The sequence below is a fragment of the Carettochelys insculpta genome, chromosome 7, assembly GCF_033958435.1.
Source record: "Carettochelys insculpta isolate YL-2023 chromosome 7, ASM3395843v1, whole genome shotgun sequence".
In the NCBI taxonomy this organism is placed as follows: domain Eukaryota; kingdom Metazoa; phylum Chordata; order Testudines; family Carettochelyidae; genus Carettochelys; species Carettochelys insculpta.
The window spans coordinates 31,133,672-31,150,437 of NC_134143.1; the positions used below are offsets into that span (position 1 = coordinate 31,133,672).

General features: G+C 43.1%; 1 protein-coding gene across 1 annotated transcript in view; it reads left to right on the forward strand.

The window, feature by feature from the left end:
* Nucleotides 1-16,766, forward strand: part of COL13A1 (collagen type XIII alpha 1 chain) — a 118,395-nt gene that overhangs the window by 14,696 nt on the left and 86,933 nt on the right. The window contains exons 5-11 of the mRNA XM_075000245.1: nucleotides 3,958-3,993; nucleotides 5,527-5,553; nucleotides 7,224-7,250; nucleotides 8,907-8,933; nucleotides 9,042-9,068; nucleotides 10,280-10,306; nucleotides 13,310-13,366. Coding sequence (XP_074856346.1) covers nucleotides 3,958-3,993; nucleotides 5,527-5,553; nucleotides 7,224-7,250; nucleotides 8,907-8,933; nucleotides 9,042-9,068; nucleotides 10,280-10,306; nucleotides 13,310-13,366 — 228 coding nt within the window. The remainder of the gene's footprint in view (nucleotides 1-3,957; nucleotides 3,994-5,526; nucleotides 5,554-7,223; nucleotides 7,251-8,906; nucleotides 8,934-9,041; nucleotides 9,069-10,279; nucleotides 10,307-13,309; nucleotides 13,367-16,766) is intronic.

The following is a 16,766-nucleotide window of genomic DNA, read 5'->3' on the forward strand; positions in this document are numbered from 1 at the left end:
CACCCCCCTCCTAGTGAACAGTAGCTCTTTGGTAATAATCACCCTGAAGAGCAATGCAGATATCCTGAGAGGTTTAATTGGATAGATTGACTAATAGTCTCAGGATCAACCATACTCTTTAGCAGCTCCCTTTAGGCCGCGTCTCGCACTCCATCTTGTCTTATGTGACCTCAGTTCTGTGATCTCTCTTTCTTTCCAACACATACACACTCCAAAAGAACACTCAACCAAAACTCCCTTAGTAGGTAGGTTTACCACCACTTCTTTTTGTCTTAGGTGGGGCTTATGCTTAGAGTTATGTTAGCAGGAGGGTGGGTTCACATCTGCCAATCTGTGGTTTTAACTCAACCCATAACAAGGTTTCACCCAGCTAATTACAATATTTAAAATGGATGTTTGTCTTTCACAGCCAAAGCTCTTAGAAGATCTGTGAATGAAAGCCCCCTTGTATTTACATCCTACAGATTAATTTAATAATCTTTGTGCAAAATGTGTACTGTAAGGTATCATTTAAAATTAATGACACTCTGATCAATATTCTGATGAAATGTATGTGCAATATGCTTATTATGAGTTATGAACATAAGCAGAAATTACGACTTCAATACGCTTATCAGAGAGCTCTGGGGAGTTGGCAAATTGGTTTCCTAAAGATAAAAGACAAACTGGCCCTTCTAGCCAGGTGTCATCAAAGTTGATTGCTGATCACCTGCCAAATGGCTATTCTTTGGCAACAAAGGGGGCAGGAACACATCAGTCTGTTTTATAGCAAACTACAGCATGGAACCTCTTTCATCACAAGACTCCATGTTTTCTTCCTCACAGTTGAAAGAACTTAATCTAGGGGTAACTCTCAGGAAAGTGCATTTGGAAACAAGTGCAATGACAAGTAGTTTCCAGATTTTCTTTTAGAGGAAAGAGGAGGTTCAGGTGTTTACTTCTAGAATTTTCTAATGTTTAACTTCTCTTCAGGCATTCTGGCCAGAAAGAAGCATTGTGTGGAGAGTGTTAGGAACAGACAATCTCTGATTTGGCAAATCCCAGGACTCTATACTTGATATGAACATTTGAACAAGAGAAAGAAAACATGTTTCTTGGAATCTTTAGCTGGTCATCTTTTGCTTTGGTCTGTTATTGTATGCATAAGATGTTATCCAAGGAGTGAAAAGAAGCCATTAGTAGTCTACAAGAAAGGTCGCCGTGGCCAAATTGCACCAAATCTGATTTTAATTCTTGTCACTTCTTGTCTATTGGAGTGGTCCAGGTGGGATTAAAGTTAATGATTTATTGAGAAGATCTTCTCAGTTCTTGCCCTTTTGGAAAGTAACATTGCGCAGATCCTTATATTTATGTCATATCTTCACCCCTGGTCACAAGCCAGCAGATCCAGGTGGTTTTGTATGCATCCTGTAAAGCAACTATAACTAAATTCATCTTAGCAAAGCTTTTAAAAAAGAAATGTGAATGGTTCGGTCACACTAGCATTCTGAATAACATTTCTGTTTGGTGTAATATGAGACATTTTATAATAGACATAATACACTAGAGCTCTGCAAAAAAGATCTTGCACCCAATTCTACATTTGCCAAGCCTCCATTATGTCACTCCAGAGCCGTGTCTACACGTGCACGCTACTTCGAAGTAGCGGCACTAACTTCGAAATAGCGCCCATCACAGCTACACGCGCTGGGCGCTATTTCAAAGTTAACTTCGACGTTAGGCGGCGAGACGTCGAAGTCGCTAACCCATGAGGGGATAGGAATAGCGCCCTACTTCGACGTTCAACATCGAAGTAGGGACCGTGTAGTCGTTGCGCGTCCCGCAACTTCGAAATAGCGGGGTCCGCCATGGCGACCATCAGCTGAGGGGTTGAGAGATGCTCTCTCTCCAGCCCCTGCGGGGCTCTATGGTCACCGTACGCAGCAGCCCTTAGCCCAGGGGTTCTGGCTGCTGCTGCGGCAGCTGGGGATCCATGCTGCAGGCACAGGGTCTGCAACTACTTGTCGGCTCTGTGTATCTTGTGTTGTTTAGTGCAACTGTGCCTGGGAGGGGCCCTTTAAGGGAGCGGCTTGCTGTTGAGTCTGCCCTGTGACCCTGTCTGCAGCTGTGCCTGGCACCCTTATTTCGATGTGTGCTACTTTGGCGTGTAGACGTTCCCTCGCAGCGTCTATTTCGATGTGGTGCCGCGCAACGTCGAAGTTGAACATCGACATTGCCAGCCCTGGAGGACGTGTAGATGTTATTCATCAAAATAGCCTATTTCGATGTTGGCTTCACGTGTAGACGTAGCCCAGAGGTGTAAGAAACTGTAAAGGGGTGGAAATGTTTTCTATAGAATATGCCAAGGAAAGGGCTCCTTCTACTGCCAAAGGGGCTCTAATCTGGCCCTTTTCATGATCCCTAGTATGTCAGGGTTAGCCAAAGAAGGGAAGAGACAAGGCTGGGCATTGATGTGCTCTAGCTACTTCCTGCTTCTGAAAGTCTGTAGGCTTAATTCCACAATACTGTTCACTATCTAGTGAGCTAATCCCTTGCTATTGCACAGGATTGTTAAATACAGCGGTGGATGAGCTGAGAAAGCACTCAGAAGAACCGCACCAAAATTATGAACTCTGGCGTATTCACTGCTCCTTGCACCCCCTTCTTCTTCCAATCCAGACAGATCCTTCACCTGATCTCCCAACTTTTTCCCTCCCATTCTGAACATATATCCCGCTTCCATGTCATTTGCCTCAATTTCTGAAAAGCCCTGAGCCTTTTCTGATAGTCCACTGTGAGAGTCAAAGGTCTGGTCATAATCTATGTGCAACCCTAGCACATGCTTAGGGATTTCCCCAAGTTAAAAGTGCCGCAGAAGGTATTTGCCTTCACCAACTCATCATCTCAGAACCCTGAGACGTCCAAGAATTCACAAGACCTGAAGAGAATAGTTAGCCCAGCAGAGAGAACTAGACCTAGTGACATTGCAAAATGGATTTCACGGTCAGGAAAAAAAAGAGAAAGGCACAGAATTTCCTTCATCTGTCATTTCCACATACACCGCTTCATTTCAGAATCAGGTTGAAGTTTGTTTTTCTTTGCAAGACGGCCTGTACATAGCTATCTAAATCAGGATTAAGTTACCCTTAAATAAACAAGACTTGCAGGAGATCTGTCCTCTGCTATTTAGTGTTTTGCAAACTAGTAGTCATGAGGCTTTCACTCTCTAATTGCGTGCATGTGGTTGAGTCTATGACAAGTAGTTGGACAGACACACCGTTGTGCGCTCTTCCAATACTTGCCACATTTTTGTTTGAATCAGATCTTGCCCTGACAATCAGAAACTGACTACTGGAGAAGAAGAGGGGAAAAAGGCTTGCTTACTTCACCCTTTCACTTTACATATGATCCCTTTTTATTATGGAGTATCTGCTAGAAAATTTTCTTTGTGGGTGAAATTAATGGACGGGACAATAGCACAAACTCTCTGCCATAGAGCTGGTCTTGATACTGTAGACATGGTGAGCTGTGAGGGTTTGCACATTGCACTGCACAGCACAGTATTGAACACCTCATGTTATGGCTGTATATGTGGCAATGCAAGGAATTTCCATAAAGAGAGCTTAGGTGCTGGAAAATGCTCCAGAAGGCCAGTGTGTGAGTGAGGAACACCCATTTAATTACTTTAGAAACTTCAGACAAAGTACTCTGTCTCCAAATTGGACCATCTCCAACACTGTCCTGGCTCTGCACAAAATGAAGTTATGATTGGAGACTTCCCCTGGCTCCCCAATAGCCTGCCTTCTTAAAACTCACTGGAGTCTTGGGTGACTGCACTGAGAACTGCAGTGATATTACACAGAGAACAAGTAAAGGAAAATAACAAACCCTGAGGCCCTACGGAGCAATTTTAGGAAGACATGTTGCACTGCTCTCAGATTTCTTTAAATCTTTCTGTCTCCATTTTATACTTCTCAGGGACAGCCAGGAACGAGAGGTTTTCCTGGATTTCCGGTAAGTCGAACTGTTAATCTATGAGGTACAAGTGTATAATATTGCCAGCTCGTGTCACTAAAGCTAAGTGCCTTTAGCATTCCCATCCAAACCCTGGACCCAATATAATGTAATTGAAGGATATTTTTTTTCTGTTTCATTACTATTTTTTTTCTTTTTTCTGATGCCTTAAAAACAAACATACAACACTAAAGGAAATTAAATTTTTAAAAAACCCTAATATTAAAATACCATGGTTGAAGCCAAGTCTGTGATGTAAAAAACACCCCAAAACAACCAAAATAAAGAAACTATACCCTAGGTAAGTGAAATTCCAGCCTTAATGAACTCCAGTGTGATATTGTAATAACAAAGAGCCCTAGAGATTCATCTGCCTCTGTGCAGCACAGCTCAGCTATTTACTTTGCTAGACTGAAAACTCGGGCAACAGGAAGGTAGAGGGCAAAAAGCATGGCTGGATTTTTTTCCAGTGCTGTAAGTTACAGATATAGCTTCAGTGGACAATTACATGAAAATCAGATTAGGAAGATGAAGAAACTCCCATTTTAGACCCACATTTGCTGGTAAGTTGTTCCTGCAGCACCATCCCCGGTGTCTATTCTCTTCCAAAACTCAATATTCATTATGCATTTTCAGTTAATTTATTCTGATAACTGAACTGCCTTTATCACACACACTCCTCTGACTGCCTGCTCAGTTCAGCTGAGGGCTTGGAACTTTTCATTCAAGGATTTGCTGTATTTAAACACAGCTCTGTGGACAGACTTTAAAAAATCACAGACAAACAAAACCCTCAAGCATTCTTCAGTCTCCATGCTCACTGAGCCCTGAACTCTCTGCCTTGCCTCTCTGAAAGGTGGTTTAGTAACTACACACTACCCTGACATTAATGGGAGCAACGTATGGTGGAGAAGCAGATATCGCCACACTGTCCAAGCATAAGGAGAGCAAACAAACCAGGATCATGTTAAAAACCGACAAACTAGGGCCAAGTCCCTCCATGGTGTATTGGCACATTATTCCCATCTTTCCATTTTATCCTTTCCTCTCATTTCTTACCCTCTCCATATCTTCTCTGTAATCCTGCCAGTGTCCTGAGGACTCCCTATTTTTCCAACACACCACCCCCACACTTGATTCAGCCCGCACCCTTCCATCCAAGGAGAACCACAACGGCACTCAGAACCCATCAAGGTAGTTCCTTAATTAGCCAGAGGCCACTAGTGACTGAAGCAAGACATTTTTATATGGGACTGAGTGATGAGTATATTGGCTCTGCAGCACACCCAGCCAGTGAGATACCAGAATAAGAAATTTCTCACAAAGCAGCACTCTAATGGGTCAGTCAATTTGCCTTCCTTCTCCTGTGTTCTGCATCTCAAGTCTACAGAGTGTGTTGTTTATAGTCACAGTTCTATTATTCCTTCACTGTTCCTGATCTGCATCTCACTGAGCCCCACTCAATTTTATGGTGCAGATTGATTAACTGCCAATTGTCTAGTTTTCCATCAGTTTTCTACTTTTTCCTTTCAGGGCCCAATCGGGTTGGACGGCAAACCCGTAAGTAAACATTTCCTTCATATCTTCTCTCTCCCTGTCCATGTATCTTGATCTAAGACTTCCCCTGTTCTCTGAACCTGGCTGTTAATAGGTTAATTTGTATAGAATTATTTTGCAAAGTGTCAAAACAAAGAGCAGTCAAGTAGTACTTTAAAGACTAACAAAATAATTTATTAGATGAGCTTTCGTGGGACAGACCCACTTCTGCAGACCATAGCCATACCAGAACAGTCTCAATATTTAAGGCACAGAACCAAAAGCAGTAAGCAAGGAGGACAAATCAGAAAAAAAATGATCAAGGTGAGCAAATCAGAGAGTGGAGGGGTGGGAGGGGGAATCATCTTGATCATTTTTTTCTAATTTGTCCTCCTTGCTTACTGTTTTTGTTCTCTGTGCCTTAAATATTGAGTCTGTTCTGGTCTGTCCATGGTCTGAAGAAGTGGGTCTGTCCCACGAAAGCTCACCTAATAAACTATTTTGCCAGTCTTTCAAGTGCTACTTGACTGCTCTTTGTTTTAATAGTATATAGACTAGCACAGCTCCCTCTCTGTTGCAAAGTGTGTGCATGCTCCCATATACATCTGAAAAGTTATTGGCAGAAGACCATCCCCCATGAAAGGCTTCAGGGCATCAGTAAATCACAGAAGGTGCCCTACTGATGCTCTTGTCACTTTATGGAGTTACCTATCTGCTAGACAGTAACTTTGCTCCCCAGCCTCAACTCCCTGAAATCCACACACAGCTGGAGAAGCTCTCCTGAGGTGTTTCAGAGAGGCCTGACAAAGTAGCACATTTGAAATGAGAAACCCAGGGACAACTGCCCCCTTTGAGCCCCCCCAGTCTCCCATCAGTGGGCCTGCCTCCAGCTAGAGGCAAATAAAATGAGTTTCCTATGCTTCATCTCACTGCAGCAGACTGCCATGAATTGAATGCTATGGCTTAATCCTCTCTCAAGTTGCAACCAGTCAGCTAACACAGTCAGGTATTCTGAAGGCCCTTGTGCTGCTCACTTCCCCCTTTGTGGTGGTCTTTGTTGTAAAAGAGACAAATGTAAATAACATTCTGCCCTTTTAAGGGGCAACACAGCTACAACAGCATTTCTTCCAGCCAGAATGAAGAAACAAGGCATAAGACAGTCAGGCAAGTCCAAAAGAAAAGTCTAAATTGTAGCCAAGTTACAGAAGTAAAGAGAGGCCACACTCGCCCATCCACTGCTACCCTTAGCATCAGAACTCATAGCAAAAACCCTATCTCCCACTGCCAGAAACATTCTTCAGCAGCTCCCCGAAGTCTCTCTCTTATATTCTACTGGGAGTGATTAATCAATCAGAGCCCTGCTGCCTTTCACATCACTGCACTCAGAGCAGACAGCTGTGCTTCTTAGCTCTCATCAGGAGGAGAGCAGTAACCCCTTCCCACTAAGCTCTAGGGAGTGTCTAAATACCCCACCACATGTCTGTGCCAATCATCAGCACAGCTTTATTTTCTGTGCTTTATACCTGAATAACCAGGAGTGATGACCCACTTGCTGTGAGGCTACAGGGATACGCCATTATGTCTTCATAGGTACCAAGGACAGGTGAAATGATCAGCCACAGCAAGGGGGTGTGTAAATGCAGTGATTAGGCCTGATTCTATAATAATGAAACATATTTTTTTAATCTTTTCAGGGTCATCCAGGACAGAAGGGGGAAATGGTAAAAACTGCACATGTATCTGCAAGGAGTAGTGGGTTTGGGGCTGTACTGGTTTGCCTCAGGGGCATGAGTTGCAGTTTGACACAGATGAAAGGAGCTACACTGTACATACTAACTACTAAAATTCCTGATAATGATCTAACTTCCTCTAATATAGTAAAATCATGTTAACAGAAGCAGGGATGTCTATAAGTTTTGCCACAATGACTATCTGTCTCACCATGTCACAACAGCAGCTCAATAGGTATGCATGGGGATGTCATTTCCTTTCTTAAGCCTTATGTTCTGTTACTAACTACATTTTCTAAAAATACTTGGAGAGATGAAATGTTTCATGGTTGGATGCATCTTAGAAGTGAATGTTTATGGAAAGCTTTTCATAAAAATCAATTTAGGTGATCTTGGGTTTTCTGAAAAACAACAAAAAGTGCATTTGTCACCCATTAAGACTATGTTTCAGATATATAATTTTATTCTTGGATTCCTGGTAAATCCAAAATGTCTTAATTGCTATGCTGCTTATTTGACATGTACTTTAAGGAGTCCAAATTGAGGTCTTGTGCCTTTGGGATATCTGAAGAACTTTGGTTATGAAATCCCAATGATATAGAAGTTAATATCTAATATACAAAGCACATGTGGCTGTGTTAAGGTCCTTCATTTCATCAAAATTTTAACTTTTGAATTTTTTGGACAGACTTAATTTTCAGAGATTTCACATGGCTTAAAGAGTGCATTATTCACAAGGTTATTCAAATGAGTAATTTAGGAAGCCAGCAATTAGTAATATCCCTACATCTAGCAGCCTCACCAGCTATATTTAAACATTGGATGGTCTTTGGGTTACTTAGTTTTTACTGGGTTTGCTCTTATAAAAATAAACCTGTTTTATTAACTCTGCTGCTCTGAGGCAATTCAATCACAGACTTTGGCTTTTAATTTATGTAGGTGTGAATCTGTCAGGTGCTGAGGAGTTGCAGAGATATGTTAAATAACTTCATTCCATAGGAATGAATACAGGGTGCCCACAACATAGAACTGGGCCTTACAAAGAAAACCATAGCTGAAGCTGAACCTTCTGGTAAGCCCACATTAGTGGTCTCCTGCTGTGCTGTGCTAGGCCAGGCCATGAGTTGTTACAGCCCCTATTTAGAGAGTTTAACAGCTCTCACTTCTAGCTCTGAGGCCCTTGCTTCAATCCCTGCTGTATCAGCTAAGATGGTGGCCATCAGATAAGTGGGGGCTCATCTGGGGAGTCTCACAGGCTCAGGATTCACATCCTTTGAATAGATGAAATATGTAACTCACTGGTATCTGTGTGTAACTGGTGCCCATCTGTGCTGATCTACAGAGAACATAAGTTGCTTCAGAGCATGCTTTTCATCCAAGATATCCACGCTTCAGTCCTCAGAGTATCAGCCAAGGAGATGGCTGTCATATGACTACTTAAGTTTTTCACTCCCTGTTGGTATCCTTTCTCAGTAAAGCCAGTGCGTTAGACAGGGAACTGAGGTCAACCATGGGAATATTTGGCTAAAGGCTTTTTTTTAAATGTCACATTTCCTTCTGAGTACATGCCGTGTGCTGAGATATTCAATACTCCTGTCATTGAATATTCAAACATATATATAACTCACAACAATGTGTTCTTTAAAGGGTGTTGCTGGTCCCAAGGGACAGCCGGTAAGTGCTGTACTTAAGTTCTTCTTGTCTATTTCCCTTCTTTTGGCACTTTTTCCCTAATAGGCACAGTTCTCTTTAAATAATTTTTAAATTGTTTCTCTTTTATAGGGGCCTCCGGGACAAAAGGGAGAAAAGGTAATAGGAATGGGGTTTATAATGACATTTAAAAGACGGGAATATGAATGAGTAACTCATTTCAGGCCTGCATATTCTTCAGCTATGGCTTTCAGAGCAAATTAGGTCAGTTCACAAAAACAGTCATGTTTTTTCTAGTTGTGGGTTCATCCCGTGGACATTTGAAAATCCAGCTATGTTCTCTCTGCATCAGACATCGATTCCTGTCATGACCAATGCTAAAGGTTATGGACTAAGGACTCATCTGGAAATGTTGTTACTAATCTCTGAGGCAGAAGAGAATACAGCCTGAACTAAGGACCTCAAGTGCTTTAGCTTTTCTAGAGCTAAAGAGTCCACAGTAAAAGCTTTCTTTCTTCGTCAATTTTGCAGCTAAGCCTCAGGATACAGGTAGGAAGTCAATATAAGCTATACCAAAGTGCTTTTTTTGACTATACTCAGAATTTTAACTTAGTCTGAAACATTTTCCACATGGCATATTATAATAAGAACAGATACATTTTAAAGCCTGAAAGAGAGCTCAAAGCGGCAATGATCATAGAGCAATGTGAGAAACCTAGGCATTCGAATGAGGTTTTGTTTACTTTTTTCTAAATTGTTTCAAGGAAAAGAGCCTAACAACAAAAAGTGGTGTTTCTAAAACTAGAAGCCAGAAGCTTTTCCTAAATCCCTAGGAAGCATCAAAATAAGAGGTGTGATTTTTTTCAAAAGCACTGAGTGATGCTGGCTCATGATTTTGAAAATCACCATTTACTTTGGTGCCTAAATATGAATTTAGGATCCTGTGTGTGGGTGGTTTTTTTTTCATTTCAGTTTCAAACTGTAAAGACCCAGCCGCTACACTGAAAATTAGATGGGTTAAATTTTGGGAAATCCTATAAAACGATTGTTTGAGTACATTTCAGAATGAGTAGGGGAGAGAAAAAGAGAAAGTAAAAAGTAAAAAATGGACTATTGTCATCAGGTTTTTCTGAAAAACACTCCCCATTGCTTTCTGTGGTTCTCTGACTAAAAGAAAAATGACATAGAGGAGGAAAGTGGTGTTAGATACTGCACAGGATGCTCAGCAGGCATAAATTGGCAAAGCTGCTCCATTGAAGTTAGTGTGGTCATGTCAATTTTAACTTGCTGTGGATCTGACTCTGTATGACCATTTTAATTCACTGCATTCACCATTTAAACTATTTTCTTTCACTCTCTTCCTTTCGCAGGGCCAATGTGGAGATTACCCACACAGGGTAAGTAGTATTTGTTATTAACTGTGCCATGGCTTCCTGCATATTAATCCTCGTCTGTTTGGGTGGCTTTTCCATAGGGATGTAAGATCTTTCATTAAGGAGGTCATTGTGTTTGTCCCACAGGTGCCATTTTATTGACTGACATGTTTTGTTGGGATATTCTGTATACAATTTTTCAATGGAGATTTACAACTTGGTTTAATTCCTTTAAACTAGGACAGACCTCTAGCTGTGTACCCATCTCATTGCCTCATGGAGCACTGTCTGACTGTTGGGAAGTAGGACTGCCTCATGAGGAAAATGATGTAGGCTATACCCCCAAACCTGGTGGGTCCCTCCAGAGTTGTATGAATCCAGGGTCATTCAGAGCCATTGTGCCTGCATGCCATCTCTAGACCCCCGAGTCCCCTTGCTGGCAGCAGGCTAGAAATTCTGGGGGCCCTTGGGGAAAAGTCTATAAGCTGAGGCCTCTGTTATCTTTTTCATCCAGTTTGTATAAGGCCCAAGGCCAAGGACAATGTGCATCACCCATCCTGATTCTGCACTACCCTGGCCACTTCTCCCTTCCCAGCCCTATGCTCTCTACCTTCTCATCCAGTACAGGCCCTGCTCCATGTGGAGCAGGGAGCTGGTCAGGACACAGAGCCCTGCTGACAGCTGCAGCCATGGGGACCCAGCTGGGGAACTGCAGCATCTCTGGGGCTGGGATCCAGCTGGTGCTTGGAGTACCTTAAATGTATACGTAAATTTAACATTATTATATGTGAACAAGTAACAATTTTAAACATCAAATTTTATGAGCGATATTAATAAAATTATAAAGCAATTCATAGTAAGTATTAAATTCTCACTTAAAATTATTGCAAACAAGACCTGAAAAAATATTATAATATATACCTAAAACATAATCTATAATAAATAATTATAACTTTCCAATAGGTTTTAGGGACACCAAAGAAAATGTCCTACTATCAGTTTTCATCTGTGCGGCCCTCAATAGGCTTTGAGTTTGACATGCCTGAACTGTGGAGAGTCTTCTACAGGGCCCAGAGGAAGAGATGGTACTTCAGAGTCAGCTGAGTTAAGCTGGGCAAAGCTTGCATGGGTGGACCCCTCCATACCCCGTCCATAACGAGTTGCAGAAAAATAGGCTTCATGAGCAAACCAGTGAAAGGCAGTGGTTAAAGCTGGCAATGTGCCTGGAAAGCCTATGTATTTATAGTTAGAACACTTAAACTCCATGTATTCACTGAGGGGTGTGAAGCTTTTTGAGGGAGGAGGGGTAAAAATTCTTCACCCAGTAAATAATGCTTATGGTTTCCATTTACAACTGGAAGTCCAGTTCTGTCACAGTTCCCAGTGAATTACCTGTAATCTTGTAGATGCCGCCTGGCTTTTTGCACACCACTTCCTGAAAGATGGGAGGGACACTTTTCTTTATTTTGGTAATAATTTCATTAAGCCCAGGAAGTAGCCCCACTTGCTTTCCCATCCTGCCCTGTTCGGCATGTACCCCTGTCAAGAGAGAAGGGAGTATATCCTGGGGTTTAGGGGATTATAGGGATAGAGTTTAACCAGGCATAAACAAAACTCAAAACAACTCTAGCTCTGAAAAGCCATTGGAAATGCACTGGAAGGACATCATATGAGAGGACTGAAACTTGTAACCACTGTGCATGGGGAGACAGGCTTAAAAGCTTTCTATTTATTTTTTGAAAAGTCTCTGGACAGTTAGATCGGGTTCTGGCCCCAGGCCCAGCGAGAAGTAGGGCTAGAGGTGGTCCAAGTCTCTGGTATGAAGGCTGCATGTAGATAGCAAACCTGTCAGTGGCATCTGGGTGTTGAGGGGATGGGGGGAGGGTGGTCGTGTGTTCCGGCCCCGATACAATAATAGAAAGTCAGCTGTGTTTATTTAGACAAGCCATCTCACTAGATTGTTATGTTTAAAAAAAAAAAAAAAAAAAAAAAAAAAAAAGCTAACAACAATGTTCACTTAAGCAGTGTCCAGGGTTCCATTACAGCCCTTGGCTCCAGACTGTCCACATTGTTCAAGGTGAAAAGCGGGGTGAGGGGCAGGAGAAACCCAACAAAATTAGGAAATGCAGACAGTGATTACCAATAAAGAGAAGTAACCTCACTTTATGCCTGACTGAGGTCATAAAAGGCCTTGGTGTGTAGTTATTGCTGGATGTTGGTCCACATTTAAATATGACCACAAACACCCAGTCAAAAGCAGGCACTCTGCATTTAAAAAAGGCCCAGGACTGTAACACAGGCAGCGCTGCAGTTTAGGACTATGGTGCATGCTGATGAAGCTGTGCCCTGCTTGACTGACCAGCCTAGAGAAGCAGCAAACCCAATCTTTAAAAGAGCGGTGTGGAGGTATTTAAGCTATCGGAGCCAGAGCTTCTTATGTCTCACAACTGTCCAGTGCCCAGTTTATTGTGTTGAATATACCAATGAGCCAGAGAGGTCTAGGGGAATGGTGAATGTGTGCCAGTCTATGCACAGATATCCCACTTTTCCTCATTATAAGAAACAAGGAATGAACATTAAGAAAAGTCCCTTTTTAAATAGTGCTATGCACTTTTTTAGCTCACTTAGAAATTGTTTTTCTTGGATGATCTGGTCATATAAGCAGCTTGTAACCATTCTCCTATGCCATGGATTGGACAATGATAAAACAGGGACTTATTTTTAAAGAGAGGAAATTTAAGATCAGGGCTTCCTCTTAACCTGCTGTGGCACTTATTTAAACCACATGTAACCCAGGAGCAAACAAGACATACATTCTTATGAGTACAGAGATGCCATACAGATTACATGGTATACAGCTTAAGGACAGACTGGGTCATCAGTGCGCATTACGAAATTACCAGTGTAGGGCTGGGAATGGAACCTGGTCTCAGGGCAGTAAGGCTGGTAAAGTTTCTGTTTGCTCTTCATGATATGGTATATCTAACTGATTGAATTCTGTGTCACTGTGTCTTCACTATCCCCTAGGAATACCTAAGTACAACACTTGCAGCCCTGCGCTCTAATCAGATCCTTACACTGAAGGTTTGTGGGTAATGGTCTAACATGACCCAGTACTGATGCAAAAGGAACAAAGATGTGGACGCAATATTGCACGCAGTGTGTTGGAAAGAACTTCCCATTGGGACTTTGGGGATGAAATTCTGGGGACAGGAGAAAGAGGGTTGAAATACATTCCTTACTCACACTGCATACACTTGCTCTCTAGATACTTGAGGTCATAGCCAGGGCCCTTCTCAAGTATGCTCAGTTTTGAAGAAGAGAAACTAAGTAAGCTGCTGATGTTCCGTGCCATTTTTCTCATCACCCATTGCGAATAACCCCTCCCACTCCATTCCTACCAGCCGGCACATTTCAGCAATACTTCTTCCAGACAGTTGGATTACACAAAATACAATGGGGTTCCTCCTACAGATCCTATCTTGGTGTCTCCCAGATCATTCACACAAGTTATGACAAGGAGAAGCTAAATGTGCCCTATGCTCCCCCAGAATATAGCAGTTTTCCCAGCTCCCACTACATCGGCAACCAGGCCAGAATGCCCCAGTGACCTACCCCTTGAGTTACTTTGCTCTCTGACCTTCTGCTAATAACCAAAAAGAAATATCTATTCATCAAACTAAGCTGGAGAAAATTCTAGCATACCCCTCTATTTCAACATGGAAAACATACTGCGCTGCATCATGTAGAGTGGTGTTGGACATATTCAACACAATGTATACATGGCACTGAACACCCTTGTTAGTACCATGAGAGTGCTGGCCAAATCCCACTTGCCCTACCCCAGCCCTTCCTTCCTCTGCTCTTTACTCCATTCTTCACAAAAGTTTGCTTTTTTTGGCAAAGGAGCATCTTCCCATGTCAAAGGTGCGCTGGTGGATTTTTTTTTAATGCCATTTTGTATTTCTTGATATTGTGCAAGCTCCTGTGTTCGATTAGGGGAAAGGATAATCTTACAAATTATGTGAAACCTGAAGGCAATAAGTGCAGACAGCCATTAGAGGGCTGGTTTAATCTTCAGAGCCCTAGTGCTGCAAATATGACTGCTTCCTCCCTCCTAGATGCCACATATGCCGATAGCATGGGTGCTACAAGGCTTCGGCTACGTCTGCACGTGCACGCTACATCGAAATAGCGACATTGAAATAGTCTATTTCAATGAATAGCGTCTACACGTCCTCCAGGGCTGGCAACGTCAACGTTCAACGTCGACGTTGGGCAGCACCACATCGAAATAGGTGCTGCAAGGGAACGTCTACACGCCAAAGTAGCACACATCGAAATAAGGGTGCCAGGAATAGCTGCAGACAGGGTCACAGGGCGGACTCAACAGCTAGCCGCTCCCTTAAAGGGCCCCTCCCAGACACACTTGCACTAAACAGCACAAGATACACAGAGCCGACAACTAGTTGCAGACCCTGTGCATGCAGCATGGATCCCCAGCTGCAGCAGCAGCAGCCAGAAGCCCTGGGCTAAGGGCTGCTGCACACGGTGACCATAGAGCCCCGCAGGGGCTGGAGAGAGAACGTCTCTCAACCCCTCAGCTGATGGCCGCCATGGAAGACCCCGCTATTTCGATGTTGCGGGACGTGGATTGTCTACACGTTCCCTACTTCGACGTTGAACGTCGAAGTAGGGCGCTATTCCCATCCCCTCATGGGGTTAGCGACTTCGACGTCTCGCCGCCTAACGTCGATTTCAACTTCAAAATAGCGCCCAACACGTGTAGACGTGACGGATGCTATTTCGAAGTTGGCGCCGCTACTTTGAAGTAGTGTGCACGTGTAGACGCAGCTTTCAAATGCTCAGTTTATCATATAACTTCACCTCAAAAGCTGAAATGATGATAATTTTTTGTTTCTTCTGAGGGTCAGAGCACCCTCATATGGTCTGTGAATCAGCTTTTAATTGTGGTACTCTGAGTCAGAGGCTCTCTCCACTGGTTTACCTCAAATATGCATTTACTGTTTGTATAAACTGCCCCGTGGGCAGGTCTGTAAGGCTGCAATATTGTGATGACATTTCATTTTGCAACAAGACTGGGTCTGAGCTTCCAGTAAAACACAAACACCGGTGTTTAGGGGGAGCAGAGCGTGCTGCTTAGATGCACATCACCACTGTCATGGGAGACCGGCAGGCAACACCTCTGAGCCTCAAGTTCACATCTCACAGCGGGAGAACCCATGGAAAGGAGTGCTGTGTGTGCACATGGAGGCTCTGCTTCCCCCTCACTTACACTGTTGTGAATCAACAGGGATTTCAATGGAGTTAGGACTAGGGTGAAACTGAGGTAAACAGGAAAGATAATCCAGCCTAATATGAGTATTCCTGGTGTTTGGATAGGCGCTATCAACACCAGCGTTCTGTGGTTTAGAGCAGCCTTCCAAGTGCAAAGGCAGACAACAGCATGTTGGGGAGTGGAAATTAGATACAGCAGAAGGATGGCATGAAGGCTCTTGGCTTTAGTACATAGTTTTGATTTGTGAAGGTCAGCTTTGTGGTGTTGAGAGGATTCTTGTCCAAAAGGGTTCAAGGGCCATTGTTACTGTTAAACAAGGAGACGCCAATGGCTGTCTTAATAACTGCCCCAGATCTAATAAGGCCCAAGTGAGAGAAACAGCACTGTCCCCAAGGAACTCTGGGGAGCTGGGCAGAAGAACATTTGTTTTGTTGCATTAAGGTGATCTGAGGAGTTCAGCAGATGTTGGCACAAGAGATCTCTGGGTAAGTTTTCTTTCTGAACAGAGATAGAAAGAACAGATAGAATGCTTGGGAGTGAAAGACCCAAGGGAAGCAAAATTACAGCCCTTGCAGGGAAAGCCTGTGCCTTCCAGGGCCGAGCACAGAGGCCTTTCTTCCTGTGTTCAAAGAACAGTACAGAAGAGCTCAGAGGTTTGCCGAGTGGTACCTGTTGACAAGTATCCCTCCCTGTGCCGTTCACAGCTCTCTCTCAACTATGGTTTATTTTCATTACAGTCTCTCTTTTTCCCTATCTTTTCATTTCCTTTATTGGCTGCTCTCTGACTTTTGATGCCCTACTGACTCCTTTGCCTTGCGACCTTTGCCCTGTGACCTTCGGGTTCGGTCTTCTTCAGCTGTTGCCTCTCCTCAATTCAGTGCGGCTGGCTCCACCCCCGGTCATAAAGAGACGCACTTTCCAGGTAGACACTTTTTCCTCCTTGCCTGTTTTAAGCCTATTCCAGATCGTAAGATTAATCAGCTTCTTTCCTTCATTTGAGAGGGGGTTTCTCAAAGACCCTGGCAGAGCCACAGGGATCTCTTTATAGCTCATATTTGGAGGGAAAATATATCTAAGCAGAAACATAGCAAACCCAGATTTTTTTTAACTAAAACAAATGGAACATAAAACATGTGCCTCTTGAAGGAAAATGTGGTAAAAAAGGAGGCAGTGTCATGGATATGC